The sequence below is a fragment of the Scomber japonicus genome, chromosome 23 (genome assembly GCF_027409825.1).
Source record: "Scomber japonicus isolate fScoJap1 chromosome 23, fScoJap1.pri, whole genome shotgun sequence".
Taxonomy (NCBI): Eukaryota; Metazoa; Chordata; class Actinopteri; order Scombriformes; family Scombridae; genus Scomber; species Scomber japonicus.
This window is the reverse complement of record NC_070600.1, coordinates 164,511-180,711: the sequence shown is the minus strand read 5'-3', so window position 1 is coordinate 180,711 and position 16,201 is coordinate 164,511. Positions and strand designations below refer to the sequence as shown.

General features: G+C 38.9%; 2 protein-coding genes across 2 annotated transcripts in view; one reads left to right on the top strand and one right to left on the bottom strand.

Annotated features, from left to right (window-relative positions):
• The first annotated feature begins 4,773 nt into the window (after positions 1–4,773).
• ndufa5 (NADH:ubiquinone oxidoreductase subunit A5) lies at positions 4,774–8,230 on the top strand. Its single transcript, XM_053313973.1, has 5 exons — positions 4,774–4,845; positions 6,489–6,533; positions 6,667–6,783; positions 6,873–6,938; positions 8,025–8,230. Exons 1-5 carry the CDS (start codon positions 4,825–4,827, stop codon positions 8,124–8,126), a joined length of 351 nt encoding a protein of 116 aa, XP_053169948.1. The 5' UTR covers positions 4,774–4,824; the 3' UTR covers positions 8,127–8,230.
• Positions 8,231–8,237: 7 nt separating this feature from the next.
• cog5 (component of oligomeric golgi complex 5) overlaps positions 8,238–16,201 on the bottom strand; it is a 75,292-nt gene continuing 67,328 nt past the window's right edge. Inside the window, 7 exon segments of the mRNA XM_053313974.1 lie at positions 8,238–8,880; positions 9,778–9,853; positions 9,997–10,127; positions 11,990–12,066; positions 12,249–12,486; positions 13,414–13,517; positions 16,066–16,128. Of these exon segments, the coding sequence (XP_053169949.1) occupies positions 8,754–8,880; positions 9,778–9,853; positions 9,997–10,127; positions 11,990–12,066; positions 12,249–12,486; positions 13,414–13,517; positions 16,066–16,128 (816 nt within the window). The 3' untranslated portion in view covers positions 8,238–8,753.

Below are 16,201 nucleotides of genomic sequence, written 5' to 3'. Positions count from 1 at the left end.
TTCTGATGTATTCCAGGTTCTTGTGATCAGTCCAGACAATGAATGGATGTTTAGCCCCCTCAAGCCAGTGTCTCCACTTTTCCAGAGCGGGCTTGACCGCCAGCAGCTCCCGGTTGCCGACATCGTAGTTCCGCTCTGCTTTGGACAGCCGCCGTGACAAGAAAGCACAGGGATGCACCTTACCATACTGCTCATGCACATGAGGGTAATGGGGAACAGGTGCACACAATCAGGAATCAGGGAAGACAATCAGACCGGTGACACATGAGGAAGGGCAAGTGACCTGAAACGAGATGAGAGTTAATTTTCAAAATAAAACAGGAAGTCACGAGACAAAAACCCCAGGACAAGACAAACCTCACCGCGGTGTGACAGTTTCTAAAGCCAGCGTAGCCCAGCAGTGCCAAGAGGATGAGGAGGACCAGGAGAACCAGGGTGACCAGGAACCAACTGTAAAGCTGCCGTACATCTGCTCGGTGGCCCACCGCTTCACTGAGGTACACTTTTTAAATCCACCTGCTTTTTGACACTGTAAATCAATTTCTCACTATCAAAGACACACAAGAAAATGATCATTTTGATGCTTTTCTTTTGAAACTGCAGGTTTACGGCAGCCCGGAACATCTGCCTGCTCTAATCGCCTTCAATCAGATCGTGGGTTAGGGTTAGGGGGACAGAGGGGAGGAAGAGGACGAGGAGGAGGACTTTAACTATGAAGGTAAGTTTAATAATTATTTTGATGTTCAGGAACCAGATGAGGACTCTTGGGAGCAGGAGTCCAATGAGGAGAAGGAGGAGGACCTTCAGGAGGAGCGACAGCAAAGACGCTGAGCGACACCGAGGAGGAGGAGCGAGAGAAAGAAGTGGAGGAGGATGAAGAAAAGAAGGCAGCGTATGTGGAAGAGGAGGACTTGCCTGAGGAGGAGGAGAAGACCAAACGGAGGACAGAGAAAAAGACTAGACACTGTTCCATCACCGTCCCTTCATCTTGTCCAAGAGAAGATTGACACTGGTCTCCTTGACAACAGAGACATAGAGGAACAGAGGCCAGCTGTTGAAGACTTGACTTTTTCTCTTCCTCCTCCTGCTGCCAAGAACATGTGTGGGGAGGTTTTTAGGAGGTGCATCAGGACTTTGAGGAACTTCATGTGCTGTCCTGTGAGGAGGAGGAGTGTGTAGAGGAGGTCAGAGACTAGGAGGAGGAGTGTGTAGAGGAGGTCAGAGACTAGGAGGAGGAGGAGGAGAAGTGTGTAGAGGAGGTCAGAGACTAGGAGGAGGAGGAGGAGGAGGAGTGTGTAGAGGAGGTCAGAGACAAGCAGCAACAACAGCTGACTCAAAGAGGCTGAGAGACAATGAGGAGGAAGAGAAGGAGGAGGAGGAAGAGAAGGAGGAGGAGGAGAAGTTGCAGTCTTTGTATGTTCTCTTTACTTTTTCTAGTTTATTTTTCTGTTGCTATGGAAACGTATTGCTGCCACGCCAGAAAAAGAAAAACAGATCAGCATTAATGAGATAAATAGTATAGCAGCTGAATGAAGCAGTGACATAAAGCACACAACAGAACAATATCAGTGATGTAAAGCTGTGTGTGTGTGTGTGTGTGTGTGTGTGGGGGGGGGGGGGGGGGTTAGGGTTAGGGTTAGGGTTGGGGGGGTGGCTATGTAATAACATAACTTTCATATAACAGTTGAATGAAATTTGAAGAGTTTGTGAATGTGTCCTCATCACTGTGTAGAGACCTCCATGATCATCTACAGCATGTTTACCATAAAACTACAGACAAAAAACACTTATTACAAGACTGAGACGTCACACACACTTTGATTAAAATAATAAGTTCATCAACAGAAAAATGTGTCAGTTGAATGCCAGTATGTACAGAACAATAGTATTTTCAGGAAATGTGTGTGATAATATCTAAACATGTGATTCATAGAGAAAAGAAGATGTGATACTGACCCCTGAAGACAATAATGATCAGAGCTCAAAACAGTATGATTTCCCTCCATAACATGTCAATTATTCAACATAAAATCTAATATTCCATCTTTTATCATATTTTATCTCATAATTTAAAGAGAATTAGTAGGCCTATCACAGCACTGTGTTTCCACAGAGCATGAAAACCTACACAAAATAGCAATAATAACAACAATAATAATAATAATAAAACGTTATTCATAAAGCATTCATACAAGGGATGAATTAAAGTATTATCAACAACCATATTAATTAGTACTTAAATAACTACTAAAAGATTGACATGTCTGATGGGTTGTAGGTTCAATTCCTCGTTAGTATAGTGGACAGTATCTCCACCTGTCAGAAGACCAGGGTTCGATTCCTCGACGGGAGGTTTCACTTTTCTACCAGCTGTTTACCAACATATCAACAACATGATGCTTGATCCTCCCTGTCAAATACAGCCAGGATATAAACCTGTATCATTCACACACACAAATATATAAGTACATTTACTCTAATTAAAATACATATATGATATAGGATTTTTAAAATTTGTGAGTATATTTATTAATTTGTTTGAATTTCTACACTGTTTTCTACAGTTTTAACTAGTGTTGTACATTGTAAACAGAAATATTTTAAAGTTTACATCAATAAAAATAGAAACTGTATTTAAAATGCTTTAATAACGGAGTTTATTAGGCATGGTGAAGTGTTATCAAATGTGTTTTAAACAAAGTTTATCAGCTGTGAGGTCTACCCAGTTTCGAATTGGGGACTTTCCAAATGTCAGACAAACGTGATGACCGCTACCCTACAGAAACAACATAGTTTGGATCATGTATGCATGTAGTCGAACAAAAAAGAAAAGAAAAAAGGACCAAAATCCAGACATTAATTCTAGAGCTTTATTAAACTCTGAGACAAAATCATTCACATCAAATGTTGTCATCTTGCAGTCATTGCTGTTGACAACTCAGTCACCTCAGCTTTAGTTGGTAAAGGTTTATAGTTACTTTAAAGAAAAAATCCTTCACCTATTTATATTTGCACATATTTACCTACAGGTTTATATCTTCACTGTATTACTCTGTTGGACAGGAGGAATGTAATGTCTAGCTATAGGCTGCAACACAAGGATTGATGCATGAACATTGATCAGCCTACAGGCTACTGCAGGTGTGTTTTCATAACTAATATGACCAATGGATGAAATGACTTTGGCAGCAGAACTCTCCATAACCTCAAAATAAAAGGGCTGCTTCTGCTGCAGCTATAATTAGGCTTTAACACAGAGGTCAGTAGGATCAATTCTATGTAACCCATGTGCAATTCCTTATTGTGCATGCACAATCGTTTACTTTGGTTGTGCTGACTGTGGGCATTTTGTTTTCTGCTGGACCAGTGTGGGATAGATAGGGTCATATTTTATTGATTCATTTATTGTCCAGTTTATGGGAGGGTCTGAGACTGAAACAACACGGCTGAAGCTTTTCCACATTAAAAGCCGCGTGCGCAGCTGTCATTTATTTTTCGTTCTCATAACAGCGTATACCACTGCGCACTAGGGATTCATATTTTTCCCGAAAATAAGACCTTTTAAATCCTGGGAATCCTGGGAAATCAACTATTTTTAAGAGGCAACACTAGCTGAGCCCTGGTCATTTCAAGTAGGCTAACACTAAATGCAACGAGGAGACATTATGCATATGGGTTCCCAATCCGATTATTTTTTGTGTATTATTTTATCATTATTAAGGCAAAATAACTCAATGTATGTCCATGGACATTATAATGAATAGGCTATAGGCTTAATATTAGTTTACATCCAGCGTGCTGCGTGGACTTCATTACATCTGCTGCACCGCTGCTACCACAATTATCAAATGCTAAGTTTCTACAGTCTGTGACTGTGACCCTCATAAAAGTCATATTTTACAAATCTGCATTATATAAACTAACGAAATTCATTAAAGTAAGTCATTTGGCGACTTCTAAGTCATTAAACTAAGTCTTACTTTTACTGGAGTAAAGACTTGAATATCTGTAGTACTGCATACTACACAGGCATGACTCAGAAGAACAAGCTAGCACTTTTTAATCATATTTCACCAATGTTCTGTGTTTTGTTTTATTTTTAAATAATATTTTTTCTCGGTTCCCGTCATCGCGCAACTTTATTTCCGTCTGTACAATAAATCAACTCTGATCCTGATCCACCTCTAAGACATCTGGAAGTCTTTTATTGATCAGCAAAGACAGTTAGTTTAGTTATTAGAAGAAACACAATGTAGAAAAAGATATTTACTGAAACAGTAATATATTCTGCAAGCACACACACACACACACACACACTGTGATCTGTAGTAACTACAATTTCAGTTTTTGCTTAAGAATTATTATTATTGTTCAAATGCTTCTGTGCTAAGAGTTGATGTTAGGTAGGCCTATTTTGACATAATTGTTCATATGGCAATAAATGCAAAATCTATTTTGCCAAAACAATACTGTTTTTTTGTTATCATTAACTGTAACTCACCTAGATATGAAGTAGCTGCTGGTGAAATGACATCAATAATAAGTTGGGTTAAAGTCATGCAGTGCACAATATAAAGCATTAATATAATATATAATAGTAAACTGTGAATGTGAAAATATTTCAAATTTTTATTATTATCTATACATATAATTAACGTAATTATTTGTACCGCATAACAGTGTGTTCATGCCGCAGGCGATGAAATAAAACCTGTAAAAAAACAACAACTAGGAAGTAAAAAAAAAAAGGGGGAAAAAAAGAGAAGATTCCGCCTACGTCATATGTAGTGGCCGGAAACCACAGAGGGGATCGTGTCCGCAGAGATGGCTGGACTGCTGAAAAAGGTTCGAGCAGAGGTCATTTATGTGTTTTAGTGAGAGATATCACAGCTGGAGGCTTTAATGTGTATTTATAGTTATGATATGACAGTGTGACTCTTTATTATTTAAGTCTCCGCACAGTTTAGCTGCTAGCTGTTAGCTTTGTACCGGTAACTCGGCTGTGTAACTCAGTGTTAACTTACACTGGATATAGCACTGCTTCATGTTTACGTTAAAATACTAAATCTACTGTTTTTTATCTGCGTGTCATTAAAGTGTTGACAGCTGCGTAACAATTAGATTGACTAACAGCAGTAATGAGTGTTAGCATGTATGTATCTGTAATATACTGAGCTGTTAGCAAAGTCAGTCATTCCAGTTATTCATATGTTCTGTTTTTACATGAGTTAACTGTCTTGTTTTATATGTGTTATCAGCTGTATTGTGTATTAATATATCATAGGAGTGAAATGATACGCATACGTTACGTTAGCTTTATTCATGATTGAATTAGTGACGTAGACGTAGACGCTTTTTGTTCCGAGTAACATTAAATAAAAAGGTAAAAATTAAACAGATAGATTTTTTGCTGACTGTTGTTGTGATTCCTGCTCTCACAACAAAAGCTTTAACCAGATCAAGTTTCACATTCAGGATGTGAGTGTTTAAAATGACGCTGCAATAATGAATCAATTAGTTCAGTGTTAAATGAACTGCCAACTACTTTATTGTCATATGCATGGTAAAACACAGAGGTTCAAGCAATGCAATTAAATTCTTATTTTGATAACAAATACATCATTTAGTCTTTATTTTTTAGGATAAATGTCAAAATTCTCTGATTCCAGCTTCTTAAATGTGAATATGTTCTGGTGTCTTTACTCCTGTGACAGTAAACTGAATATCTTGGGCTTTGGAAAAATGGTGCTATGCATTTCCCTATTAACTGATCCAAACAACTAATTAACCAGATGAACTCATAATGAAATTAATTGACTCTTGCAGCACTAAGTAAGTTAAAACCAAGTTTAATCAGACAAAGCCGTCCCATTCAGGATGTAGAGAGGCTTTTAATGCAGTTAACACTGTGTTGTGCAGGATGTACACTCACTGCTCTCTTTATTAGATACAATCTAATTCAATCCAATACAACAACTCTGCTATACATTTTACTTTGTTTATCATTGAGGTCATAGTGAGTGATGGAGGTGTATTAGGGTGCATTATATTGACTGGTGTTCCTAATATTTTGCCCCTCTCATGTATGTTAATGGAGTGGAGAAAAATATTAGGAACACCTGTCAATATAATGCATCTCAGTACCCCACCACCACTTAGTACAATCCCAGTAATAAACATAAAGTAGAATTATCACTTTCTGACAATGTTTACAAAAATTCAAAATGTATAAACTTCATAAAAATAGAATTTATAGTAGAGCTGTTGTATTGAATTGAAATAGATTGCACAGGTGTACCTAATAAAGTGAGTGTATATGAATGTTATTCACATGAGGTACTTGATGTAGATGTTTGATTACTGGCTGTGTTAAAGATTCACTTACGAGCAAAATGTGCTGCAGTGTTTGTACAGAGTAGATCAGGACAGAGGTTGATGAAGTGATGAAATGATTCAGACTTTATCTCTCTCCTGTTGTTCCCTTCCAGACGACCGGCCTGGTGGGTCTGGCCGTGTCCCAAAACCCTCATGAGGTGAGCAGCTGACAGTGAACGCACGACACACACACACACACACACACACACAGTTTTATGAGTGCTAAACTGTGATCTCACAGTGAGTAACACATGGTTGATCAGCAGCTGTGTAACACTGCTCTCCTCTCAGCGTCTCAGGGCTCTGTACACTAAGATTCTGGCGTCGCTGCAGACCATGCCGCAGGACGCCGCCTACAGGAAGTACACGGAGCAGCTGGTCAGCGAGAGGTTCGGCCATGTCACAACGGTAAGTGACGGATCTGCTGAGTGAGCAGATAGTCAGTATGGAGCTTGTGTGTGTGTGTGTTCATGTGATATAAATGTGTCTCCTCACAGGAGCCTGATGTAGAGAAGCTGGAGCAGAAGATCAACTGTGGACAGATTGAAGAAGTTATTTTCCAGGTAGGTGTTTTATTCTTTTAATGTTGTCTGTGCTCTTTCACCTACATAATTATGAACATGTTTGATATTTCCTGCTGGATCAGGGAGGTAAACATTGAGTGACAGCTTCAGAAAGCACTGATGCAGTTGACCCAGGTTTAGTCTTTGGTGCTTATGACTCATCATTTCAACCGTTGTATGTTATAGTTGGTAAAACAAACCTCACGTATATGTAGATGTAGTAGTAGTAGTAGTAGTAGTAGATGTAGTAGTAGTAATCAGTGAGTGCATTTCACTGCTGAAATGACTAAACTCTTTCATTTTAATCTAAAGAGATTCAACATTCCTCCATGAGCAGAGAGAATATTCAGTAATAGTCATTCAGTGATAAATAAAGCACATGTGCTCAAATTGTACACATTAGTCCTGAAAACAGTTAATTGATTATATAAATATTTTAAAGCTTCGTCATAATCTCACTCTGATTTAGAAAAGTGTGTAACTGTACAATGTGTCAGCAGTGTGTTTGATACTTTGAACAGTTATTCACCTTTACTGAGAGTAAAATAAGAATATTGTGTGTGAGCAGTAAGAACAGAGCTGGAGTCAGCAGGTGATGAGTGGAATTACATTTGAGTTACAGAGTGAAGCAGATCTTATAACTGCTGTTCTGATGGTGTTTCCAGAATATTCTAGAACTCTTTTAACCATCTAGATTAAAATATTCAGTCTGTTGTACAACAGAAAAGATGTTGTACCTTTTTTCTTTAGTTGTGACTATTTTCTAAAGATGATAGCAAGACTTGTTTCTAGTCTCCAACCCTGCTCCTGGAGAGCTAGTGACCTGCATGTATTGGGTATCTCCCCACTCTAACACACCTGATTCTAATTATTTTGTTATTGAGAAGTTAATTAGAATCAGGTGTGTTAGAGTGGGGAGCTACCTAATACATGCAGGTCACTAGCTCTCCAGGAGCAGGGTTGGAGACCACTGAGCTAAGCTAACCACGTCCTCTGAACAACAAAGTGACATTATAAAAGCAGTATAATACAGTAATACACATGATGAGTGTTAACGTGTGTGCGTGCGTGCGTTGCGTGTTGCAGGCGGAGTGTGAGCTGGCTCTGTCCAGGAAGATGTCTGAGTGGAAACCGTGGGAGCCACTGGTAGAAGAGCCTCCTCCCAACCAATGGAAATGGCCCATCTGAATACACCTGTGTATACTGCTGATAACATACTGTCTGTGTGTGTGTGTGTGTGTGTGTGAGATCCAAACCTCTGCTTCTAGTGAAGTAATAAACAATAAAACAAATATTTCTCCATTTATTTCTCTGATTGTTCACATTCAAGTCATCACCCTGATAAGTGCAGCCTGCTGAACATGAAGATACTGTTGAAATGTTATTACCTGCTTACAGATACTATACAGGGAGTTATCATTACAGTATGTACAGCATCACATCTGTCTTTACAGGTTTACACATGTTGGATGTCTGTATATTCAATCATTCTGGAATTAGTTTTTACAGTAAAATGTCTCTACTTTGATCAGATTTGGTCCTGCAAGTTAAATTTGGAGAGTCACCCACATTTGTGGTTCCACTGTAATTAGAATCAGAAGTAAAAAGAAAATTAAATATCCCATTTATCCCTGCACAACAGTCAGTGATTGAGTCAAAATGGTCAAAAAAATGTTAAGAGTAATAAATACACATCCAGAGGACATTTGTAGTGTGCATAGTGCTAGACCCAATCCCAGTAAACACTATCCTCTGCCTTCATACAAATACACCACCACCCACAGCTGCACTGCTTCACTATCATCATGGTCCTCCTCAGGCTCTGACTTCCTGTGCACCACTGGTTGCTCTCTGCAGCAGCTGGAGCATGATGGGATAGATAGGTGCAAACTCCTTCCCCTGGCGAGTCCTCACCGACTGCACGTAGGCCTCCAGAGCCCCCCTGCAGAGGAACACACAGAGACCATGATGATAGAAGAAAATGATCATGCTGAGAGGATGAGGCAGAGCTCAGCTTCATTATACAGTGTCCGTAGTCAAACCCAATAGCCCCTCTAGTAAAAAGAGAAAGTAGCACATCTGGAAATGAACCCACCTGCAAATACACATTAGTCCACATATACAAACAAGACTATTTAATTCCCTAGTATTATACTACTATGTATAAAGAACTAATCCACAATTATCACAACTCATATTTAGCATAATAACAGCTTACTGCATATCTGACACTGTCCACATCAATATTACATGTAAAACGTTCATTAGTTTATCAGACAGAAATCTGATGATACAAAGTCTGAAGTGTGTGACAGTTACCAGAAATATATATAAGAGGGCGCTACAACTGCTCACAAATGCTGCCAGTGTGGTTTCTGTGGCAGATCAATGCTTTGTATAGACTTTAATGGAAGAGTGCTTTTTGTTAAGAAACATGTTAAACATCCAGTAAGTTTAGTTTTCTTATGTTGTTCCTGTACATAATGTTCACAGCTGCTGAGGGACTGAAATGAGAGGTTTCTGTGAAATGCCCAAACTATAGAGCATGACACTGAATCAGGACTGAGCGGTAACGCCTCTGCAAGTTGATCAGTCAGCAGAAATGAAGGCCAATCAGCTGATGGGATGCTTCTCTCAGAGTTCACCACTAGAGGCCGATCATCCTCCACAGTTTAAACTACTTCTACATGTTTGTTCTCTCTATGGTAATGTGATGTTAAAGAACACCTGTTTCAAATGAAATACACTCACTTGTTCATTGAGAGGAAGTTTAAAGGTCATTGTTGATGGGATGTGTGTTCTTCCTACAGACAGGTGAGGCTTGAGTGTGCGTGGTTACCTGATGAGGGAGAGGCGGTCTCTCTCAGAGGGGTGATCATCCAGCCACTGGGAGTAACGAGCGGTGGACCACTCTGCTCGCTGTGAGTGATGATAGCCTTTAGTTAGTATAATAACAACCTCAAAAGACGATAATGGCATGCTGTAATTACCTGTTTTTGATGTGAATATTATGAGTGTGTGTGTGTGTGTGTGTGTGTGTGTGTGTGTGTGTGTGTACAGGCCTGGTGAGGTGACTTGAGTTCAGATGGAGATCTGGTGAAGAAGAAGTGCAGCAGGGTGCTGTAGGGGATCAGGTCTCCCACAGCTGGACTGCTGGCTATCAGTTCGCTGGTCTGAAACAGCAGCGGCCTGAAACACACACACACAAACACACACACAGAGATCAGTCACAGCTGGTCTTATCATAGTGACAGTAAATAAGAGCTTTAAGCAATAATTCAAAAAGGCAAACAGCTGATTGAGAGCAGGCAAGAGAAAAAAAAGCAATAACCTCGAGTTCTATAAATAAGTGATCTATATAATTCTGTGAGATCAGTTGGTAACCATAGTAACACCTGTGTGTGTCAGTGCAGGGGTGCAGGGATTTTCCTCAATCAGAATGTGAAAAGCAGTTATAATACAGATGTGTTTTACTTGATGCACTACACACAGTGTTTCTATTTATTCTGTCACTACTGATGCCAGCTGAGGGTCAGTAGTACTTTGTGAATGCAGGGAGGATTTATTTCATTCATTTCTACGTACCTGGAGTAATATGTGTATTTTAGGGTCTGTAGTATTCAAGCAGATTGAGATGTATTTTTTGTGTGAAATGTAATGCAGAGTGTCATGTTGGCGTGTTTCACTCTTCAGTCTAAATGGGAGCTTTAACTTTCAAAGTAAAGTCATCTGAAGCTTGTATCAACAGGACATCTATCTAAATATTGATGTATGCTTTGAAACCAGTCAACAATAATGAAAGATATATGAGATTTGTAAATAATGTGCTTAAACATTATTATCCATGTTCGGTAACAGCGATCTTATAAAGGGTCACTTCACCCAAATTGCCATCACTGGAATTTCTGCCTGCACTCAAACACAACAGAAAACAATTGTGATTAACCCTTACATACTGTTCATATTCCAGCATAACTATTTCTTTATAATTAATGCCTATACTAACATTTGATATATATATATAAATATAATATGTTTTCCTGTTTTGTTTAGATTTGATACTATTACAGTGAAAATACATTCACAATCACACTATATTGTGATCTATTATCTAAAATGAGAAAATAACAGCCATAACTATTTCTGTTCATTTAAGTAAGGATAAGTGAACTATGGCAGCCTTAATTATAACCTTTAACACACTCTATGTGCAAAAAAATAAATCATTTTAGAAATATTTCCATTTTTGGACATTTTGGCCACTGTAGGAGTCGTAACATTTAAGGCTTAAAATATGTGATTTATGTGCTTTTTGACCTAAACAGTATATTTGGGTTAAAGCACAGAAAATAATCTAAATATCAACAGCAACATTTTTCCACAATAATATTCCTCTGGATTATACACACATCTTGATTTTTATAGAAACTACTGAACAAACAGTATTGATGAAAAGTGTTGAAAGAGAGGTTTGAAGATTGTTGTGTGGAACATTTGAAATGTCGTGTTTTTAATTGTGTGAGTTTGTCTGAGATTAGAATCAGAACTCTAAACAGACAGAGGAGTCTACACCCTGCAATGCTGTATTTGTGCTAATTGGTTGAACTTTGACACTGAGCTGTACTGACCTGCTGTGATTAAGGATGGAGCATCAATTAATAGAATAAAAGTGTGTTTCTGAATAGAACAATACAATTATAAATCTTCATTATATTAAGACTAAAAACTTGAAATTAAATTAGAAATATTTTCTGGGTGAAATCTGAGACTTCATATTCAGCTACAAGCTTAGTTACAGAATGCTGTTAGAGCGCTTTGCTAAAAATGACTTTCCTGATGATCAGAACAGATCATGATGACTTATAAAACTCTCTAAAACCCTGTGCTGAGACAAGTGGCACAACTCATTCTTTCTGCTATGATGAACCTTTAATCCTAACTGCTTACTGTTTCTACTTACAATTCTACAAGAAAAAAAACTCTTTATAATCAAATCCAAGTGCACAGTATGTATGTGAATGTTGATCTCCATTATATTTTAACATACACACCTGAAAGAGCGCAGCATCCTGTACGGCTTCCCCAAATCAGACACTCTTCTGCAGAGAGGAGCCACAGCCATCTCCATCTGACACACACACACATACAAAACTTAGCATGAGCAAACAAACCCAGCCATGCATCTCAGTGTGGTTAAGCCAGGACCTCGTTGGCACTGTTGAATTGTCTGTCAACCGTCCAGGACAGATGGGACAAGTCTAGATTAGAACGAGCCTGGAAAAACATCCGCCTCAGAAAGTAGGTCCTAACCTGTGCAAAGTCTGCAGCCAGCCTCATCTTGCCTCCCTCACCCAGCGGGCGCAGCAGGCTGGCGTGGCGTATGAACAGCTCGATGGCTCTCTGAGCGATGGACTCTGTGCTCTCGTAGATGAAGTCAACGCACTGGAAGTGTCTGAAATAGTCGGCCATCACTCTGGCGATGAAGCCCTGCAGCTCCTTCATGTAGAGAGAGCAGGGAACGTCGGGCTTATCGGGGCTGGACAGAGGCCTGCAACACACACAAAAGTCAGGCAGTGTGAGCCACAACATCACACTACATCTTATTCACGTTCTATGAGGAATATTCTTCAAACTGTAGCGTCTGTTATGAACTGAAGTGTTTCTTTTGTTCTGTAAACAGCTGCTGGATGAGAAAACTCAAACTCAGTCAGTCGCTAATGAGAAGTTTCTTCACAACACAGCGATTCATATGAAGCTTCTGCATAATGACTTATTCAAGTTAATATCACACAGGGAAATTAAATGTAATTAAATCAGAGCACTGGAACAAAGACAGTATTACAAGTTCATAGGTGCTTGTGTAGTAGCAGATGTATTGCACATAATACAAATAAATATGAATATTGCACTTTATAGTACATGATTATCTACAATCCCTTAATTGCAGTGTTCTGTATAGTGATGACTATAAAGAGCCAAAGTGCTCAGATGTTAATTGTAGTCTAAGCATGAGCAGCTGGACAAGAACTTTAACTGAATAATTAAGTATTCTTTTTTTTATTTAAATCCATGAATATGTGATCAAAGACTAATTAAACAAGATAAAGGGAAAAAAGATAGAAGCAAAACACGGTAAAGAAAAAACAGTGGATGTTACTGTCTGACAGGCGATGCACACTATTTGCATTAACAAGGTGCTCATCAATTCGATACATCCAGTGCTCTCATTGGATGATTGAGGCAGCTCTTGTGTGTATATATAGAAGTGATGTTGCGTGTGATAATGTGCTGAAGGTCCGATAGACTGAGTGAGTGAGAAGCTTTTTTCATTTTTTGGGTAAAAGCTTGATACCTTCGTCCATACAGATTAATGTGTTGAGGATGTGACCCTCAGTGAATGTAGTCGTTCACAGTGTTTCATAGTGTTTAATACAGTGTGATAACCCAGGTTTAACCCTTTCCTGACACTACTGACCCTGAGAAGTCTTCCTGGTGTAAGGTGATGATGATGGCCTCTATGGAGTCGGTCACTGACAGCAGGAGAGGCTGCACTGCGCTGCTCATCAGGGCTTGAACCCCCTGAATCACCAAAAAAACAGAGACACAAGTGATACATTTAGTAAGAAAAGCAGTCAAAGTGTTTGAATAACACAGACTCGAGCCCTGACAGCTACTGTGCATCCATAAAGTCCAAATCCTATTTAGTTTACTGCTCATTACCTGGGCCTCCCTGTTGCCATGGTAACTAGTGTAGTCAGATGAGCGGCAAGTTGATACATATGGGGTTGGATGACTGATTTTTATTTGAGATATAAGTGTGTTATCAGCTTTGTGGATGTGTGTTTGTCAGTCTGTTGATAAGAGAAGGATCTTTCCTATGCTTCATCTCCACAGACATCGATTGAAATTCAATATCTGAAACTGAAACTGGGAGCTCCTCAGGTGTCTGTGTGTGAGACAGGAATTCAAAACCTTGCACACAGAAGTGTAACAGGTGTAGAGAGAAAATAACATGTGTGAGTGGGTTATTGATCAAATGTGTTCAAATAAATAGAAAAGTGTAGAAAAATGTTGAAAGTGAAGACGTTTAACAGCTGTGGATTAAATAAAGAGTCTCTAAAAGATGCATGCAAAGAGCTCTAGTACACTACAAAAGCTAAATGAAAGTTTTCATAAAAGGAATGAAAACTAAATGTCAAAGATTAACTAATTCATATGTTGCATCAGTAGAATTACACACTGTATAGCTTCTGATTAGTAAATGTATCCTCTCCCACTCATAAATATATCTTCTTCACAAGCTGATTTAGCTGCTTGACCTGTTGCACTAATGAGCAGCTTTTCAGTAACACTCTGCCTCTGCCAGTAATGATGGCCGGTGTTAACAGTTCTCGGAAGGAAGAAGAATCCCGAAGGAAATTAAATCATTTGTACAAGCCACAAAAATATGCAGGTCAACACATCAGCGTTAAAAAAAATCCCAACTACTGTAACATTATTAAAAGTTGTGGATGTAATATTATTATGTTCATGTTTATTGGCTGTTAGTTGGAGTGCAATCTTCCTCTAATGTTTCCTAAAGGACTGATACTGTATTAATGTTATCCAATGTTTTAACAGCTTGTCTGAATTTAATGAATAGGTGAGTGAATCAGCTGATCTGCAGAGGAGAGCACAGGTAGCTAAGCTCTGTTCAAAAGGTCAGTTTACTGTGTTTGAGTGTTAAAACAGTCTATTTTCTGTTAAGCTTGACAGACATGTGATCATTATCTATAACCATACAAGTGAAAGATAGTGACTGCTGTAGTCTCAGAATGCATCTCTATGGTGCATCAGGTGTGTGAGCCAATGGGAAGAGAGTACAGCCCCCCCCCCCCCCAACAAATTTAAAGACAGTGTAAAGTGAATTCAGACATTTTCTTCTAAACACATTAAATAGGTCATAAATGTATTTCTAAAAAAGGTGTAAAAAGCATTTCAACCATTTAGATTTGAATTGTGGAGCTAGGCTTCACAAACTGTGTTTCAACATTTCTGTGTTCAGGATTTAGTGGACGGGTTTATGCTAATGCTAATTTTCAGACCCGCCCACTAAATCCTGCTGCTGTAGAGATATAAATACATTCAGTGCACATTACTACTACTACTACTACAGTCTACAGTTAGCCAGTTAGCTGAATTAGCCGTCGAGTTAGCAGCCGAGTTAGCAGCCGAGTTAGCCGCCGAGCTAGCAGCCGAGTTAGCCGTCAAGCTAGCAGGGGGGTTTCAACGAACTCGGCGGGCACTCCCACAGCGTTTGGGAGAAGAGAGGTTGCTTTTTACACAACTTTGAAGCCTACTTTCATATATTTGGTTAACACACTTTTCTGTGGTATGTCAAACTCAGAACACATATTTATTCTTACTTTACACAGACTTTAACAAGATTTAAAAATGCCTGCTTTTTTTTTGCATTCAAGGCGTGTAAGGTGTATTAAGTTAATGTGTTAAAGACACATTAGCTGAATTCTTCTCTCTTCACTTTGGCTCACAGACCTCTGAGGTCTCCAGATGTGATGTCTGCAGCTGGACTCTTCTCTAATGCTTAAAAGAGAGAACTTACAAATGCACAAAGAAAACAAGACTAAACTGTTTTTGTTGGCTTAAACAAATACTAAAATGTGACAGTTTTGTTCAAAGGCTAAAAATCAGATGCCAAAATGAACAAATGTAGAGGTAGGGAAAAAAACATCAATTTAACAAACAGGACTTGCTCACTTGATAAAAGAACCACTGAGAATTTAATCAACTGTGCAGATGCTAGTTTTCTAATTCACAGTTAGGCTGAAAAAATGTGAGCTTCAGGCTTTTTCTAAATGGATAAAAAGCTCTATTATAATAACATGCCCAAGAGGACATTGTTCCCTGTGATTATGTTAGAGCAGTAACACAGTCTGCACACACTCAGCACAGAAGAATGTGGCTTTATACCAAAGCATGTGAACTCAGAAACATTTTTATTAGTGGCCTTTATGATGAATACCAAAAACACATAAAAACACAGGCTGGTTAGTATGCCATAACATCTGTGTTCTTATGAATGAAAATGAGTGAAAGTGTGTGAGTATGTTAATAGTTGCTTTGGTACCTCCAGAGAAGAAGAGAGGGCGTCTGCAGCGGCCGGTGGACACGACACCAAACCTGAAATGATCTGCAACGAACAAAACACGACAGGTTAAAGTCACAGTGCTGAGGATGTGGGAACAGATGCAAACTCTGTGAAA

What these genes read in the sequence shown, in the direction of transcription:
- ndufa5 (XM_053313973.1), top strand. Translation starts at nt 4,825, where the DNA reads ATGGCTGGACTGCTGAAAAAG. An exon ending in TGTCCCAAAACCCTCATGAG is followed by an intron (nt 6,534 to 6,666) that starts GTGAGCAGCTGA and finishes CTCTCCTCTCAG; the next exon opens with CGTCTCAGGGCTCTGTACAC. An exon ending in GGTTCGGCCATGTCACAACG is followed by an intron (nt 6,784 to 6,872) that starts GTAAGTGACGGA and finishes GTCTCCTCACAG; the next exon opens with GAGCCTGATGTAGAGAAGCT.